This window comes from Fragaria vesca, unplaced genomic scaffold (assembly GCF_000184155.1).
Source record: "Fragaria vesca subsp. vesca unplaced genomic scaffold, FraVesHawaii_1.0 scf0513070, whole genome shotgun sequence".
Lineage (NCBI taxonomy): Eukaryota > Viridiplantae > Streptophyta > Magnoliopsida > Rosales > Rosaceae > Fragaria > Fragaria vesca.
In genome coordinates, this window is record NW_004443442.1 from 327,901 (window position 1) to 345,613 (window position 17,713).

At 38.9% G+C, this 17,713-nt stretch overlaps 3 protein-coding genes across 3 annotated transcripts; 1 reads left to right on the forward strand and 2 right to left on the reverse strand.

The window, feature by feature from the left end:
• Positions 1 to 4,771: 4,771 nt before the first annotated feature.
• On the forward strand, positions 4,772 to 5,110 carry LOC101295483 (PHD finger-like domain-containing protein 5B-like). The gene has a single exon (XM_004309797.1). The coding sequence runs from the start codon at positions 4,772 to 4,774 to the stop codon at positions 5,108 to 5,110; it is 339 nt and encodes a 112-aa protein (XP_004309845.1).
• Positions 5,111 to 5,194: 84 nt separating this feature from the next.
• Positions 5,195 to 6,501, reverse strand: LOC101291199 (endochitinase PR4-like). The gene is made up of 2 exons (XM_004309784.1): positions 5,848 to 6,501; positions 5,195 to 5,735 (listed from the first exon to the last, which is right to left on the reverse strand). The coding sequence occupies exons 1-2, from the start codon at positions 6,290 to 6,292 to the stop codon at positions 5,329 to 5,331; spliced, it is 852 nt and encodes a 283-aa protein (XP_004309832.1). The 5' UTR covers positions 6,293 to 6,501; the 3' UTR covers positions 5,195 to 5,328.
• A 139-nt stretch (positions 6,502 to 6,640) lies between these two features.
• Positions 6,641 to 17,591, reverse strand: LOC101290920 (signal recognition particle receptor subunit beta-like). Its single transcript, XM_004309783.1, has 7 exons — positions 17,527 to 17,591; positions 15,462 to 15,763; positions 15,298 to 15,380; positions 14,656 to 14,742; positions 14,285 to 14,433; positions 14,000 to 14,131; positions 6,641 to 7,267 (listed from the first exon to the last, which is right to left on the reverse strand). Exons 2-7 carry the CDS (start codon positions 15,643 to 15,645, stop codon positions 7,078 to 7,080), a joined length of 825 nt encoding a protein of 274 aa, XP_004309831.1. The 5' UTR covers positions 15,646 to 15,763; positions 17,527 to 17,591; the 3' UTR covers positions 6,641 to 7,077.
• Positions 17,592 to 17,713: the final 122 nt, after the last annotated feature.

Consider the following 17,713-nt stretch of genomic DNA (forward strand, 5'->3'; position numbering starts at 1 on the left):
GTTTGCACATTGGTCATTTCATAAATATTCTTAAAACACAGGTACTTCCTGCACCAAACACACAACCTTCTGGAAGATAAATACAGGTTGAGGTGCAGCAGATTAGTTCAAACTTAAACTAAAGATTGCAGTGCAAAACATGATTAGTTCAAACTTAATACGCTTGACGTACTGTACATGCTTCAATACTGTTCCTTTCTTTTCATTTCTACTATACATGTTTTGAATGTATTTTGGTTGATTAGCTATCAAATGAGTACATTCGATGATTAGCTGCATGGTGTTTACCTGCCTAATAGATATCAGTAAGGTTATTACCAATTTATGTATATCTGTTTGCGCCTATGCGGGAATTGGATAAACATGTATATTTAACCAAAAATAGATTAAACATGTTTATATAAAATTTGATAAAATTTTCATCGATATTCGATATTTTCTCGATATAATTTATTTTAATTATATATTTTATTTTATTTTATTTTGTTTTGCTTAACATGCAACTTAAAAAATATATATACATACAAGAGTTCTACTAACTTTTATCACTATTGTTGGAAAAATAAATATTTAATTTTGGAGTTTTTTTTTATAATATTTTTGCTAAAGTAAATTGTTCTATTTATATTTGATAACCTCAAAAAATAGATTATTTTGTTAAAGTAAATGTAAAAAATGATATATTTATTGAAATGACGAAAATACCCTTAAAATTTAACGGTGTTAGTGGTTAGGGTATCAAAATGCTAACGGAATGAAACTTCGGATATGAAAATACAAGTTTTTGATAGTTAGGTATGAAAATGAAAATAGTATCATAGTTCGGGTAGTATTTTGTAATTAATCCATCTTTTGTTGAGTAATTAAGAAGCAAATTTGTGAAATTACTTTGTTTCTTTTTTTTTTTTCATTTTTAAGCAAATTGATAATTCTATTGATTTACCCATGATCAAAAGGTGCTTATGCCTACTTGAAATCATATATACTAATGTCACAAGACTCCTAACAATTGTAAGCTAGGCCTTATTGTGAATAAACTTAGATAAATCTACGACAAGTGACTTTAAACTATTTATATCTAACCTTTTAAAGAGGTGATACCGGTTATCAAAAAATAGTAACTGATACACCCCGAATCTAGTAATTATTTTTATATTGTGATTTCCGGTTTAATGGTAGTTAATCAATTCGGAAATTTATTATGTTATTCTTAATAGAGATGGTTTAGTCGAGTTCATAGAATTTTAGTTACCTGAATAAGAGTTCGTAAATGAAAGGTAGTCAGATATTAACAGTTTCCATTTTTGAGCTTAGGCATTTAAGGGGAAACTTACCATTTTAGTTGAGATAAAAATCAGAAAATACACATCCCTCACACTCTCTCTCCCCGAGCCCGACCCGTCCAACTCCTCTCCGACGGATCCCCGTCGTCCGACCGCGCCTGGCCGCCGCACCGGTCCCGTTCGGCAGCTGGGACATCGCTCGACCTTCCTAGGGTAGCAGCTGACCCCGTCCCGCCGGCGTTAAGGCGCCGGAAGCCGTAGAAGAAGCTGCGTCGCCGCTTCTTGTTCTTGCCGGAATTTCTTCCTCCGGTCACCAATCGGGAAATTGAAGGTAGAGTTTTGATGCTCTCTTGCTGGTTATTCTTTCCCCTAAAGGTAGGAGATCGATTGGGAGTATATAGCAAATCAGGGGTTTTGTGTTCTTGAGCTTGTGAGGTGTTTTCCGGCCAAACCTTTGATTTGTGGGTTTTTTGTTAGTTATGATTGTTGTTATGCTTGATGAGAGGAAGAGTTTGATGTATGCCTTGTTAATTTTGGTTGAAGTTGATTTGGTGGTGGTGGTTCACCGCCACTGCCGGTGACTGCTGCCGGTTTTGGTGGTGGTTTTGAGTAATTTTGGATGAGTTCTAGAAGGGATAAATGTTGTTGTATTGTATGGTGATTTTTGGTGAAGAGTGTTTGGAATTTGGGATAGTTTTGATGGCTCCATGGGTGAGAGATGAGTGGTATTGAAGTATTGGAAACTTTGGTGAGTGTTAGTAGGAATTTAGGAAAGTTTAAGTTGATTTTGGTGAAAGAGTAGAGGTGAGCCTCATCCTTGGGAATTTCCATATTTATCATTATGTGTTAGAACGTTGAGGAGAAATTGGAGATGATTAGTAAAGTAATAAGGTTGGAGTTCTTCTTAGGTTTGGATGAGTATAGAGTGAGTGAGGATGACTTTATTTTTGTTAAATTGTTATCCTTGTATTTTTGTCTCGGACCTTAAATCTCGTTTTGTATAGGACGAGAGGAGACACCATGTGAGGAGGGCTCTGACCGACGTCAGGCTTAACCATCTATATTGTGAGTGGACATTTTGGTTTTGAGTTAATATGCATGCATGATTTCTTGGGCGATTCATTATAATTTCCAAGTACGGTTGGGAATCGTACTTATGCTTTAAATATGAGTTTCGAGAAAACTCATATGAACTTATATTTTCTTTTTATGCCATATTTGTTGAATTATATGATATCAATGCTAGCATGTCGATCCACCTTTCGAGGTGATGTGACTCCCACGTTTCAAGTGGGGTCACGCAAGCCCTTTCCACCCTAGTGGTGATGTGATGTTGCCGGCGGCATCACGCAAGCCCTGTGCCCTATCCGTCAACTCGACGTGAAGGTACAGGGAGTATGTGAGTACTATGCCTGGGAGGCAACCGAGTCTGGGAGACTCACTTATATGGCCATATAGGATATTTTATTTGAGTTGTTAATTTGACTAGCGGGGCTAGTCTATTATTTTGAAAGTTTATTGTATGAGAAATCTATTTATTTTTCTTATTGCTTTACGACTAGCGGGGCTAGTGTGAATTTTTGTTGAGCTTATAATATTTGCATGCATGAAAATTCTTGAATTCTGTATAAATGGAAATGCATATAAAAATTTGATTTAGTATCATTATGTTCTTGGATACTTATTAATTAGTTTATTTTTCGTCCACTCACGCTAACGTTTTAAATGCTTTTCCCTGGGCCATTTGTTTTCAAATGCCCAGATTGTAGAGCTCCTATTCGGTTTCACGAGGAGTTGAGGCATAGTTTTTCCGCTGCACTTTGCTGACCGTAGGTTACCTGGTAACCTATGTGTAGTATTATATTTCCTTCTTGTAGTGCTCTGATGACTATCGGGATATGTAAATTAAGTTGGAGTTATTTTTAAGGGTTATGACCCAAGTAGGGAGTTTAACTTTGGTTGGTGTTTGTGTTTAAATATTGTAGTTGAATATTGGGTTTGAATTGGTTAAGTGCTGTTATGACTTGGATTTTGTTGTGGGGAGCGAAGGGCTCTAGGAGATGTGGTTGATTGATATAGTTGAAGTGCTCTTGGTTTTAGGGGAGATTATACCGAAATTTCGGTATAATCTCTTTTAAGAGTGGATCCCGCAAGACTTGCCTATTTTACTATATGTTTTCGGGGCGGGTCTTGTCAGTAACACATGATTAAAGGGGTGTACAACAAAGTAACACACGATTAAAAAGATAGTCTTTCATCATAAGTCTAGGTAAGAACAAAGAGATTAACGAATCCTTTTGCCCTTGTTCTCTAGCCACTCCTAATTTAGAACCAGGCCCAATTCCCCTGTTTCTGCCGAATCCCAAATCTAAGCCTTCCTAAGTTTGAGCCCTAACCTAGGCCCAAGAACCTGATCCCAAGCTCAAACTCGAGCAGATCTATCTACATCCTCCTTCCAGCGACCACCATTCCTAATTGCTGTAGCCTACCCAAACTTGCTCGTCCAGCTACCCAGAGGGGCACAAGATCTGAAAGCTGTAAAGGGAAGTGCACATTTTTTTTAGGTATGGAACCCAGTAGAAAGCTCATCCTCTAGCCTTTATTATTTTCATTCAAAACATACACCTCAATTGGTATTTGGTATTGTTATTTCTGCTGGAGAAGTTGAGAATCACTTTGTAAGGATCTTTTTCAATCTAGATTGTTAATATTATTCGCTCATGTATACAACAAGGGGAACATATGAGTAATGTGTAATCTGTGATACGGAATAAGTAAAAGCTCTAGAGCTTACGGTTTACCTAACTCCAACTGCGCATAATCTTCACATTGCAGTTCTTGTACTACAACTAAACAGTATGTTTAAATACTGCAAGTTAGTTAGAGAGAGAGAGAGAGAGAGAGAGAGAGAGAGAGAGAGAGAGAGAGAGAGACGAGTGCTCGGAGTAAATGTTGAAGAAAACAAATTACTCCTCTATATAACTCAGGTGACATTAAAAATAAACAGATCACTGACAGTTATATCTAGATTGCAAGTCGATCTTCATATTCGGTGTACCAAAAGGCTCCATTTAGAGTTAGCAACCAAATGGAGCCGCTAGCTAGTACGACAGTAGAGATTTCTTGCAGGTCATTGTACTATGTAGCCTTTGTGATTGAGTGGCCTCCAAGAATCACAGCGTCCCCTATGATTTCATGACTTGTCCTTAAAGCTACTAATTGGTCCCAACACGCAACTTGCCTACCCGAACAATGAGCTTAGTCATTGTTAAACACTGGAACATGATATGATTATTTAATAGTTGATAGTTAACTTAATCCTTTCCAGTTTCCACTCAAGTAAACCGTTCTTATGTTTCAGCTAGTTATAAGATATTATATATGCACACATTTGACAATTATCCGTGGCCAACAAGTAAGCCTGAAACTGGTGCCCATCATTTCCTATATAAATTCTAGTGAAGTTTGAATCAAGCTAGCTGGAAATTATGGCCGCGAAGCATCATCCGGACCTGATAATGTGTCGAAAACAACCCGGAATAGCGATCGGAAGGTTGTGCGAAAAGTGTGATGGTAAGTGTGTGTTGTGCGACTCTATGGTGCGTCCTTTCACTCTTGTTCGGATCTGCGATGAATGCAACTACGGATCGTTCCAAGGGCGGTGCGTCGTGTGTGGAGGGGTTGGAATTTCTGATGCTTATTACTGTAAAGAGTGTAGTCAGCTAGAGAAGGATAGAGATGGGTGTCCTAAGATTGTGAATCTTGGAACTGCAAGAACAGATCTAATTTATGAACGCAAAAAGTATGGTTTCAAGAAAAGATCATGAAGAGCAAGTTCCAAGCTAAAAAACGGAAATTTATATATTAAGAAGAGAAAGGAAAAATCTCTGCACTACAAACTAAATAATTTTGTTTGTAATATAGATCGTATTATTCATGTAACGTATTATTAATGTTTTCATGTTAATAAAACAACTACGTACGTAGCAAATTGTAGTCATACTTCTCACAGCACAACAATCTCATACTGGACCTAAGTAGCTACCTAGCAAGTAAGGTTGTCACCGGGGGCAACACCAAGTTGGTTACAATAATCAACGTAATAGTCGACCCGTTTCTGTACAGTAGCAGGGTTTCCACCATCGCATTCAAGCGCACCATTAATGGCTCGAATAGTTTCCCCGAAGCCTTCTGCAATAACCGGGCGAACATTGTTCATCCAGTACCATAGTGCAGTCTTAAAAGCAATGAGTGCATCATTAGCTACGCTTTCGGGGGAGTTTACTCCGTCGAACCCGATGCTCTTTCCGGCAGGACCGTAATTGTAGTTCCACGATAGTTGGATGGGTCCCCTGCCGTAATAACCTTTGTTCGGGTTACATGGATATTCCGTGTTAGTCTCATCGCAGTAGTCTTTTGATGCCCCGTCTATCTCTTCTATGTAGCAAAAATCTGCACCACAATTACCATGTTAAAAAATTTACCACGTACGTATTTACTTGTAATCAAGCTAGGCAATCATTTTTTCTTTAGAATTTTTCAAAGAAAAGAAGAGGTGACTTACGCCCGGTCTCATGGGTGACGTGGGCAAAGAAGGCAGCAATCTCCCGTTTAGAATCATCAAGGGAACCAATCTTACCAAACTGATCATACGAGTTAAGAGCATCCAGAAAAGCAGCCCGAGAATAGAAATCCTTTCCAGCGCAGCTAGCGTCCGCTTGATCAATTATCCCGTTGAAGAATTCCGGGGTGACGATGTCCGCCACCGGAACATCACTGGTACTGGGAGTCAGGGGGGCCGTGTTGCAAGGCCCTGCTTGGCATCCCGTGCCGCAGTAGTCGTCGCCTGTGCCGCAGTAGCCGTATCGGCTGCAGCACAGGTCCGCAGCACAACCACAATTTTGAGCCTCTACCACATGCAAACTTAGGACAAGGACTAGAGCTATTCCAGCCACAATGACAAGCTGCTGCTTCAGTATTTTTGCACAAGAGAAAGCAGGGGAACCCATGTTGATGTTTAAGAGCTAGGTAGAAATGTAGAATGAAGAGAGGCAGACGAAGGAAGTTGTGTATATCTAGTGGGTACGTATTTAGGTGGGAAATAAGTGGCCTTGGGTGGAAGTGGTCAAAAGGGTAGACTTCTGACTTGTTCCTCCATGGACTTGTGATCATGATTCATGGACATGTACCGAATAGCAGAACGTGTGAACCCTACAAATTGCATAGAAATGTCTAAACGTACAAAGAACATTGTAGCCAGCCTCCTTTGCACATCAGCACCGGCATCGACCTCTAAATGTCGAAAGTGACATAGCTGAGACGACCAGGAACACAAGCCAAGAGCCATTCGTTGACATTCTTAAAGATCTACACAGCCACTTTGAATTAGTCCACAGATTGCGTGAAATTTCCTCATTGGATATTTCGTAAGCAAGGGCAGGGACTTCTTCAACTAATGTAGTTTGAATGGTTGATAGTTGCAAACACAACCCACAACCAGCTCAGGTAATATGACGTTTCGTTAAAAATGCTAGTAATACAGTAATACCCACCACTAGCTGTTCTTAGCATCTATCATATATCAGTCGCCCACTACAACACAAACATGGATTACAATCCGTCTCTTCTGTTTCCTCGAAAATCCTTTGCCACTTTTCCTTGCCTAGTTCAATTGGTTTCAGGCACATGTATTGGAGGATTTTCAATGATCAAACCACAATATTCAGCCCAACTATCTCTATGAAAGATTGAGATCAGAAACACTTGACGAGACGAAGAAATTGGATAAAACATCCTAAGACTTCACATGGTCCCTGATGAACTGTTCCACCTCAATTATATCACTCGTAATACCCGCAGCTTCTGCAACTGTAACCTTGTTCTGACACTGAGTGAATGAAAATGGTTCGCCAAGTACCCCAAGAGTAAAGTCATTTGCAATATCAGCTGTTGATATTGCGCTTCTGGATGCCCGTAATTTATCACTGTACAATGTTAGAAGACAAACACTTCAGGCAACTACGCACAATCAGAATATATATATATAAAAAGGTCATGAACAGAATAAAATTATATCCACCAAGCAGTCAACAGCGAGCCAGGACGTCTTAAAAGAGATGAACAAAGTAAAATTCAACGCAAAATCGTGACTTCAACACGCCAAATATTTTAAATAGAAAACCACATAAAAGACACTGCTACTATCAGAAGAATATCTTTCTCCCAACTATGAAAGAACATGGCTCTTCTAAAAAATTGAATTAAGGGGTATGAACATCAAGTGGAGAGTACATATCACAAGTAACAATGTTTAATTTCTTTTAGTTTATTTCTTTTTTTAAAAAACAAGAATTTAATTCCTGTAGAAGAAGAATTTAACATATCACAGGAATTGTTTACACAACATGAGGTAGACTTGATTGCAAAGATCCCTCTGAGTTGCAGAGCTCCAAGTGACCGGTTGGTATGGCACTTTGACAAGAGAGGTAGATATAATGTAAAGAGTGGCTATTGGGCATGGCGTTTGGCTAGTAAAGCTACAGATCAGGCTTCTTCGTCTTCTAATGCAATTGGAGGTGAACAAGGTAGGTACTGGAGCTGTCTGTGGAAGATTAATGTCCCAGCAACAATTAAAATGTTTGTCTGGAGGCTTTTGAGGGATATTATTCCCACTCGGGTGGCCTTGGCAAATCGGAAGGTGAATGTTTCAGACATGCATTGTTTATTACGTGGTGTGGTAGCTGAAACAGGGGCCCATCTGTTCAAGGAATGTGCTGTGGTGAAGGCATTTTGGCGTCAAACTCCTTTAAGGTTAGTGCTCCCCACTTTCTCTGATGTTTCCTTGGTGGAATGGTGTTGGTTGACTTTGGAAGCTTTAAATAAAGATCAACAGGAGCTTTTTCTTTCTTGTTTGTGGGCGATATGGTCAGAGAGGAACAAAGTGCTTTGGCACCAAGTTTCTTTTAATTGTAGCTTCCTGGCACAGTGGGTGGTTCAATTTTTAGGGGAGTATAAAAAGGTCCATGTGAAGGCTCATATAAGACAGAAGAGAGGGAAGATGAAATGGGAGTGTCCTCCCAGTGGGAGACTGAAAATCAATATCGATGGGTCTTTCATTGACTCTATTGAGACTACTTAACCAGATCTAATTTTCTGGTTATACCAGATCTACACTCCTTAGTTATACCAGATCTACACTCCTCCCATACTCTACAGTATTTTAGGGATGTTCTTTTATCTTCTGGATATATCATGTTCTACAGTGTTTTAGTAGTTCTAGATCCTTAGATCATAGCTTATAGTTAGTGACTGCGGGTAATTAGGAAAAGCTTAAGATCTGCTGGTCTTTAGCTAGTGCTGCTTACCGCTATATATTTGTGTATCTTGTTCAAGTCTTTTTTTTACTGAGGAATACAGATTATTCACTCATTCAAATTCATTATGGTATCAGAGCAGTGATCCTCATAGGACCTGCATCTGTATTATTTTCTTTCTTTCATTGTTCTTCTTTGCTACTTTCTTCTCCGCCAAGATGGATGGAAAAGGTTCTGTTGTAGCTAAGAAGGACTCAGCCACTGCTCCTGTTGTGACAAAAACAGAAAGCATAGACGGCAATCCTAATCAGAGCCTCACTTCTGTACCTCTCAATGAGTACAACTACATACCTTGGTCACGAGCCATTACTCTAGCTCTCGGTGGAAGATCAAAGCTTAGCTTCATTAAGGATAAGAAGATCCCAGATTTTTCATCTCCTGAATATGAACATTGGTTGTCCAAAGACCAACTTGTCATGTCATGGCTTCTCAACTCCATGGAGCCAAATATTTCTGAGATCTTTAGCTACTCAGAATCCTCATGTTACCTCTGGGAAGCTGTCAAAGATATGTATGGTAACCTAAACAATGCAGCTCGAGTCTTTCAACTAAAGAAAGACATCTCTGGGCTTCAACAAGGTAACCTTTCATTTGTTCAACACCTTGGCAATCTAAAAGCCAAGTGGAATGAACTTGATATGTACAGACCTCATACTACTGATTCAGCCACACTGTTGAAGAGAAAGGATGAAGATAAAGTCTTCCAACTCCTTGCAAGCTTGGGACCAGAATATGAAGACCTCAAGAGTCACCTGTTGATGAGTCCTGATCTACCATCATTTACAATGGCATGCAACACTATTCAGCGTGAAGAAGTGCGCAGGAAGGTGATGAATGTGGAGGTCAACACAGGAGGGTCAGAATCTAGAGCCTTTGCTGCAAATAAAGGCTTTACAAGAAATAGACCTTACAAAGGAAGGAGACCAGATCTAAAGTGTACACACTGTGAAAACATTGGCCGAGCTGGTATAGGCCACACAAGAGAGAGATGTTGGATTTTATTTCCAGATCTAAAACCCAAGTTCAATGAAGAGCAGAAAACTCAAAGAGGGAATGTGCAAAGAACCTCCTATCTATCTAATCCCCAGGCCAATCTAAGCAACACTTCTGAAGATTTGATGAACTTTACATCCAATCCTATAGCTCTCATTAATGAGTTTGCAAAGTATCTTCAGAAGAACCAAGGCAGTATGGAGAGCAATGAAGGTGGACATACAACTGCTATGCTTGGAAAGTTTGCTGGTTTCTTGGAAAACTCAAACCTCGCTTCTGCAGAAGACATACCAGGTATCATGTGCGCTCTTTCCACAGCACTAGATGTCAGTAAATATGGTGATTTTTGGATAGTGGACTCGGGTGCCTCAGAACACATAACAAACAACTCTTCCAATCTCTCTGTTTTTGAAACTATTTCAAAACCTTCTCATGTCTCAATAGCTAATGGCAACAATGTTCCAATTTTGGGAAAAGGAAAACTAAAACTCTTCTCAGATCGTATTGAGTCTACTGCTTTGTTTGTCCCATCTTTCCCATTTAAACTCTTATCTGTAGGAAGGTTGACACGTCTACTAGGTTGTCTAGCTATCTTCTCTTCTCATAATGTTGTGTTTCAAGAACGAGTTACCAAGAAGAAGATTGGTGAAGGATTCTATCTAAATGGCCTCTACTACATTTCAACCTCTCCAAGTTTTTCAAAGTGTTTTTTAACAGATTCAACCTCTGCAACACAGCAGCAATTGTGGCACAAAGGCCTTGCTCATCCTTCATTTCATGTTTTGTCAAGACTATTTCCTAATTTTTGTAAGGTTTCTCATGAGTGTGAGACATGCCATATGTCAAAGCTTACTAGGTTACCTTTTCAACTCTCTCACTCAAGAGCAACTCAGCCTTTTGAACTAGTACACTCTGATGTATGGGGGCCTGCATCCCTTGAATCTTTTGATGGTTATCGATTTTATGTCACTTTCATAGATGATTTCACTCGAAGTACCTTTGTCTATTTGTTGAAATTCAAAAGTGAAGTTTTTAAATGCTTTCAAGACTTTCATAATCTTGTCATCAATCATTTTTCTTCAAAAATTTGCACCTTAAGGTCAGATAATGGCACTGAATACACTTCCAAAATCATGACTGGCTATCTTAGTGAGCATGGAATCATCCACCAAACCAGTTGTGTGGGAACTCCACAACAAAATGGTATTGCAGAACGCAAAAATAGAGATTTACTTGAAAAAACTAGAGCTCTAATGCTTCAATCTCATGTTCCAAAGAGATTTTGGTCTCAAGGCATTCAAACTGCAGCATATATAATCAACAGATTGCCTAGTAGTGTTCTGAATTTCAAATCTCCATTTGAAGTTCTTAAAGGGAGAAAGATCGACATCACACATCTACGCATATTTGGATGCATTTGTTTTGTGCATGTGCAGTCTAATCACAGGGATAAATTTGATCCCAGGGCAATCAAGTGTGTATTTCTTGGCTACTCATCCACTCAAAAGGGATATAAGTGCTACAATCCTCATACCAGAAAGCTCATTGTGTCTAGAGATGTTCGATTTCATGAGTGTGATTCTTTTTACCAATCTTCTGACAATGATTTTCAGGGGGAGCATATGAATGACTTGTTTCCTATACCTATCCCTGCTGAAATTAATCAACCATCCGTTCCACCAATGGTGGTTGATACAGAAGAAATTCATGAAATCGAGACTCTTCATGAGGAAGAGATTCAACATCCTCCATCCCCTCGAAGGAATCCTCCAAGGGTTAGACAACCACCATCAAGGTTTCAAGATGTGACTTACTTGTCACGTTATCCTCTCGACCTAAGGCTTGATGATCTTAACCCTACTCATAGTGCTTTCCTAGGCAAGATTCTCACTGAGCATGAACCAAGAAACTTTGGTGAAGCAAACCAGTCTCCTCAATGGCAAAAAGCAATGCATGATGAGCTCAAGGCACTTGATGATAATCATACTTGGAGCATTGTTCCTCTCCCAAAAGGTCATAAACTTGTTGGAGCTCGCTGGATTTACAAACTCAAGTATCACTCAGATGGCACTCTTGAGTGACATAAAGCAAGGTTAGTTGCTCGTGGTTTCACTCAAACATTTGGTGTTGATTATAAGGAGACATTTGCTCCTGTTGCCAAAATGAACACAGTTAGAGTCTTGTTGTCTGTTGCTATCAACTATGGATGGTCTCTCTATCAGATGGATGTTACGAACGCCTTCTTGCATGGAGAATTAGAAGAAGATGTGTATATGAAGCTGCCACAGGGACATCCTCGGGAAAACGAGGCTGGAATGGTCTGTAAGCTTCACAAAGCCTTGTATGGTTTGAAACAATCCCCTCGTGCATGGTACTCAAAGTTGAGTTCAGTTCTTATTGCTTCAGGTTTCAGAAGGAGTCATGCTGACTCTTCTCTGTTTGTGAGAAATAGCAACATGGGGAAGTTAGTTGTTCTAGTGTATGTGGATGATTTAATCATCACTGGAGACAACATGGATGAGATCCAGTCTCTCAAATCTGCTTTACATAATGCTTTTGCCATTAAAGATCTTGGCCCCTTGAAGTACTTTTTGGGAATAGAGATGGATGTCTCTTCTCATGGCCTCTTTCTAAATCAACGTAAGTATGTCGTTGATCTTCTAGACGAAGCAGGAATGAAAGACAGTAAGCCTGCTCGTACTCCATTAGATAGCAAACTCAAATTGGATATTGCAGGAAAAGCTCTTACTGATGTGTGCTACTACCAGCGCCTTGTAGGCAAGCTCATCATCTTACAATAACCAGACCTGATCTCACCTATGCAGTAAGTTTAGTGAGCCAATTTATGCACTCTCCTACCACTCATCATCTCAGCAATGTCAAAAGAATTTTGCGTTACCTAAAGGGTACGGTCAGTCGAGGCATTGTAATGAAAAGAAATGGTCATTTCAAGATGGAGGGCTATTCTGATTCAGATTGGGCAGGGAATGCTCTTGATCGAAAATCCACTACTGGTTATTGTACTTTCATTGGAGGTAACCTAGTTACTTGGAAAAGTAAGAAGCAATCTGTGGTGGCTAGAAGTAGTGCTGAAGCTGAGTATCGTGCAATGGCATCCATAGCATGTGAACTTATTTGGTTGAAGACATTATTAGGAGACCTAGGCATTGTGTACTCTACTCCAATACCACTGCATTGTGACAATCAAGCTGCTATGCATATTGCAGCAAATCCAGTCTTTCATGAACGCACAAAACACATTGAGGTTGATTGTCACTTCATTCGAAATCAAGTTCAGTCCAAGCTCATCGAAACAGTGTACACAAGATCTTGTGATCAACTAGCAGACGTTTTCACCAAGATTCTTGCTTCCGCTCAGTTTGAGCGTCTGCTTTCCAAGCTTGGCTCAAGAAACTCCCTTGATCCAGCTTGAGAGGGAGTATTGAGACTACTTAACCAGATCTAATTTTCTGGTTATACCAGATCTCCACTCCTTAGTTATACCAGATCTACACTCCTCCCATACTCTACAGTATTTTAGGGATGTTCTTTTATCTTCTGGATATATCATGTTCTACAGTGTTTTAGTAGTTCTAGATCCTTAGATCATAGCTTATAGTTAGTGACTGCGGGTAATTAGGAAAAGCTTAAGATCTGCTGGTCTTTAGCTAGTGCTGCTTACCGCTATATATTTGTGTATCTTGTTCAAGTCTTTTTTTTACTGAGGAATACAGATTATTCACTCATTCAAATTCATTAGACTCTAATGGATGTGGTGGTGTGGGGGTAGTAGTTAGAAACGATATGGGTTTGGGAATCGCAGCTGTGGCAAGACCGTTTAAACATGCTCACTCCGCGTTGAATATGGAGTTTGAGGCTTGTTGAACAGGTCTGTTACTTGGTATTCACCAAGGTTGGAGCGATATTGATATTGAGAGCGATTCTATCCTATTGGTAGCTGCCCTTGAACGGGAGGAGGAGGATTTGTCTGAGGTGGGTCAAGTTTTAGGAGATTGTAAAGACTATATGTCTGCTTTTCAGTCTATTAGAATTCGACACATCTGCAGGGAAGCAAATGGTGTAGCAGATAGATTAGCTCACCTTGCTTGTGCGAGGTTGTTGGATGATGTTTGGTTAGGAGAGACTCCTGTTATTATTCAGGACGTTCTCCACGAGGATATCTGTAATAGTTCTATTGTAGCACGGGGTTCAGATGTTATGTCCCCCCCCCCCCGTTCGCAAAATTTTAATATTAATATAATAAATGGAACCGGGCGTGGGGCTGAGCCTCCCAGCTAGGCTGGGTTCCAAACCCCTTTTCAAAAAAAAAAACAAGAATTTAAATCTTACATTTCCTTCTCCAATTGTTTTCGAATGAAGTCCTTGCTATGTGCTGTTACTTTGTCTGTCTTGTTGCAGAGAACAAGAACCGGAATTTTCTTCTTCACCACACTTGCCTTGGTCAAAATATCATACAGGTACCTGTTGGAAGTCAAGTAGCAAGAATCTTTCATCATTTACAAGCTGCAATCAGGCTGGCACCCTTAATCTTGGTAGAATAGGTGTAACATATGGGAAGAAAAATGGTCACTGTCATAGTATCTATAGCTAATACGGAGTGTAGTGGATTTTTACTCTGAAGCAGCACGCAAGTTTGGTAAGAATTCCAAAGCATCCACCACAAAAATTACACCAGCTGCTTGAGGCAGGAACTCATCTAGTTTGGGCCTGAGGCGAGAATGTCCAGGAACATCAACAAGATGTACAGGCTTAACTTTTCCAGTCTGTGAGGGGGATGACAAACAAAAGCACGGAGCATGTTAAAAATCGGTAAAGATGATCACAAAGACTACATCAAAAACCAAAGGAATAAATGTATTTTAAAAAGACATAGAAGTGACTATATAAGTTAGATCTGACATGGAGAGATAAAAGCAAAGAAGGAATTGATATATATATTACCTTTGATTTTTCAAAAGCAAAGAAGGAATTGATATATATATTACCTTTGATTTTTCAGAATGGAGCACAAAAGATCCCTCATTTGGTTCCATTGATGTGACAGTACCTAGGTGAGCAGAGCCATCCCGAAGCTGGAACATGAGTCAAAAACATCAAATGAACATCTTTCAAGGAATATTTTCAGAACCCAGAACAGAGAAAAAAAAAATCATGAGTTAATACTTAATAAAAAGTTGTTCAAACTTTTCACGTTATAAAACGCAGTAATCAGAAGCAATAAAAGCATCTTACTGAAAACAGGCATGAAACTTAAATCGATGAAATCATAAAACTAAGAAAGGATGAAATATATGATGCAGCAAAGGATGTATACAATAATTTAAATTCCATATTGCATTGAAAATGAGAAATAAGACGAGACTGGTGCCCATATCATTTAGATTAGTCTGATTAGATAGTAGCAGCTTGGAGAATCTTTTAACTTCTAAACTGACCCAGCCACAATATCAAGGCAGCTATATAATATAAATGCATTGTGTCTTATCACGAACTATACATTCGTTGGTGTCAAGACCTAACAAACAAAATGGCACCAGTGATTTAGAAAACTCGATCAACTGGTGAGTCTACTATGGAACTATACACTAAATTTAAGAAGAGCAGTAGCCAACAAGGTCAGTGCTTACTTGATAGAAAAGAACAGTCTTCCCACTCCCACTAAGCCCACTCAGCAATATAGTATGAGCTTTTTGGCGTTTAAAAAACCTACCTGCATCACAAAAGGTACAAATCATATATAAAAACTTGGATATATTTGAGAAATACGATAACTAGATATAAGGATACATACCCAATATGAACAACACTGATGTTAATAGCAAGACGGCAAGAGCAGCATAGATCTGAGTTGGTGGAACCTGCTGAATGTACTCTTGTGCTTGAGAGCACAATGGCTCTGCATGTTTCTGCCATTGTTGCGATGCTTGAGATAACCATTTATCTGCCTGTTTCTTCCATTCATCGAATCCTTCCATGTTATTACGCGAATTGAAGAGGCTTTGAGTTTGTGTTACAGTGAAACTTAGCCTTTAAACTGAAGTTAAGACCCTTGGGGAAGTTTCAAGAACAAACAGAAAATAGGAAACAATCACCCTAAGGAGAGAAACAGACAGGATATTAGGAACTCAGATTGAAGATTTGACATTTAAATATGAGAGATAAAGGCAGCTAATTTGGTAAACAGGAAAAAGAGTATGAAGCACCAAATACAGTTAACAAATCCCAAGCCACACAATTCAAAAGACATAATACTAAAGAATATTATCTTGTTCACCTGCCACATGGGGCATGCGAAAAATTGTTCCATTGATTATCTCAATTTATGCAAATTTTCATTAGGGGAAAATTCATGAATGAATTACGTCTTCATGTGTGTTTTTTAATTGATTTCCATTTAACACTGCTGCGGATAGTCATTAGGCAGAGAAGCAAATAAATCATCAATTCAGTATATCCCCCTTACTAGTAACTTTGTAATAACAAAGAACAACTTTGATGCATAATTCAGATTCAGTCCACTGTTGAGAAGTAGCTGAATCACATCCAAACAGTTAATATTAAGGCCACATGAAAAAGCTTTGTGCATTATCAAGGAGACACGTAAACAATACAGCACGAAACTATTGGTGGAATGCAATGAACAATACAAAACAGTTCACGCCAATTCCAGCTCATTACTCGCAACACCCATTTTCTCACAGAACTTCACTTTTCTAAGAGTTTAGACGGAACGCCCTAGGTTGTCCTACAGCAGATGTTTGAACTACCTGAATCCCATCCCAAAGTATCAAATTCAAACTTCAACTTGCAAGGGCTAATACTAGCTCTCAGGTTCAGTGTATCATATCCAGCTAATTTGTCAACTGCTCAGGCAGTAAAATTGCCTCTCTCACAAATCAAAATGCTTCTAGATAATCATTTTGCGCTAAACATGATACATTTTGGCACAACACATGCACGCATGATCCTACAACACTTTAAGCTCCTAATGGACATGATTGCATTGTTGAGATTTTCCCTGAGTCAGTGGCGGATCCAGGATCTGAATGTGTCTAGGATAATTATAAGTGCACAAAATTTTAAAAGTTCACTATCCAGGATTTGATTCCACCAAATCAAACAAACAAAAGAAATACAACAGCTCGAACAATCAAGCAATAGAACAGCTTGAGCAATTCATGATAATGATAATGTGAATAGCTAGCTGACATATAACTAAAGTCGGGTAATGGTTTACATAGTCTTATCCTATGTTAATCTAAAAGTCTTATTAGCTAGCATTTCATTTACAGAAAAGTAGTTAGGAATGAGGGATGAAATGATATATAGAGGAGCTTTGTAGTATATATATTATCACATGGTATTGGTATCAAAGCAAAAGAAAAAGAATAAGCCGCATCTCTAAATGACAGAAAACTCAAGTTTTGATATACAGTTATATTTATAATTTGGTGCTTTTGTTGTAAACTTACATTGGCCTTTAGTGCTTTACTGTACTAATTTGGTATAAAACAAAATGTTGTTTCTGAGAAGAATGAAAGAAAGAGATGCAAGAACAACAAGCGCTAATAGCTGTCATCGCCAAATCTTGAGTACAAAAACTGCTAGGTTGAACATGGTAATTAAAAATCAGAAATGCAACGCCTCTTTACAGAGTTCATTCTACATCCCTGATTATTGGATGATGCAACTAATAGCAATCCAACCCAGAAAGGCACAACCTCTTGATTGAACCAACAAGGTATTAGAGATTTAAGAGTAATCAAATCTTAACTAAAGCAAAGAGCCGATAGGAAACTTCATACTAGTAGCAGCCCAGTAATGGTTTAGAAGAAATTTCAAATCGGAAAACTTACCCAAATCCAAAGAGTCCAAGAGAGAGAGAGAGAGAGAGAGACTGGTGGTGTGGTGCCGCAGCCAAGCCAGAAAGAGAGAGAGAGAGAGAGTCTTTTATTATTTATAAAAAGGAAAACGACCGAAAACGATGTCGTTTTAATTTCTCATTTCTTTATAAAAAGGAAAGCAGAAGGAGAGTCCCAGCCC

What these genes read in the sequence shown, in the direction of transcription:
- LOC101290920 (XM_004309783.1), bottom strand. Translation starts at nt 15,645, where the DNA reads ATGGAAGGATTCGATGAATGGAAGAAACAGGCAGATAAATGGTTATCT. An exon ending in AGACTGTTCTTTTCTATCAA is followed by an intron (nt 14,743 to 15,297) that starts GTAAGCACTGAC and finishes CTCATGTTCCAG; the next exon opens with CTTCGGGATGGCTCTGCTCA. An exon ending in AACTTGCGTGCTGCTTCAGA is followed by an intron (nt 14,132 to 14,284) that starts GTAAAAATCCAC and finishes GACTTCCAACAG; the next exon opens with GTACCTGTATGATATTTTGA.
- LOC101295483 (XM_004309797.1), top strand. Translation starts at nt 4,772, where the DNA reads ATGGCCGCGAAGCATCATCCGGACCTGATAATGTGTCGAAAACAACCC.
- LOC101291199 (XM_004309784.1), bottom strand. Translation starts at nt 6,292, where the DNA reads ATGGGTTCCCCTGCTTTCTCTTGTGCAAAAATACTGAAGCAGCAGCTT. An exon ending in CGTCACCCATGAGACCGGGC is followed by an intron (nt 5,736 to 5,847) that starts GTAAGTCACCTC and finishes ATTGTGGTGCAG; the next exon opens with ATTTTTGCTACATAGAAGAG.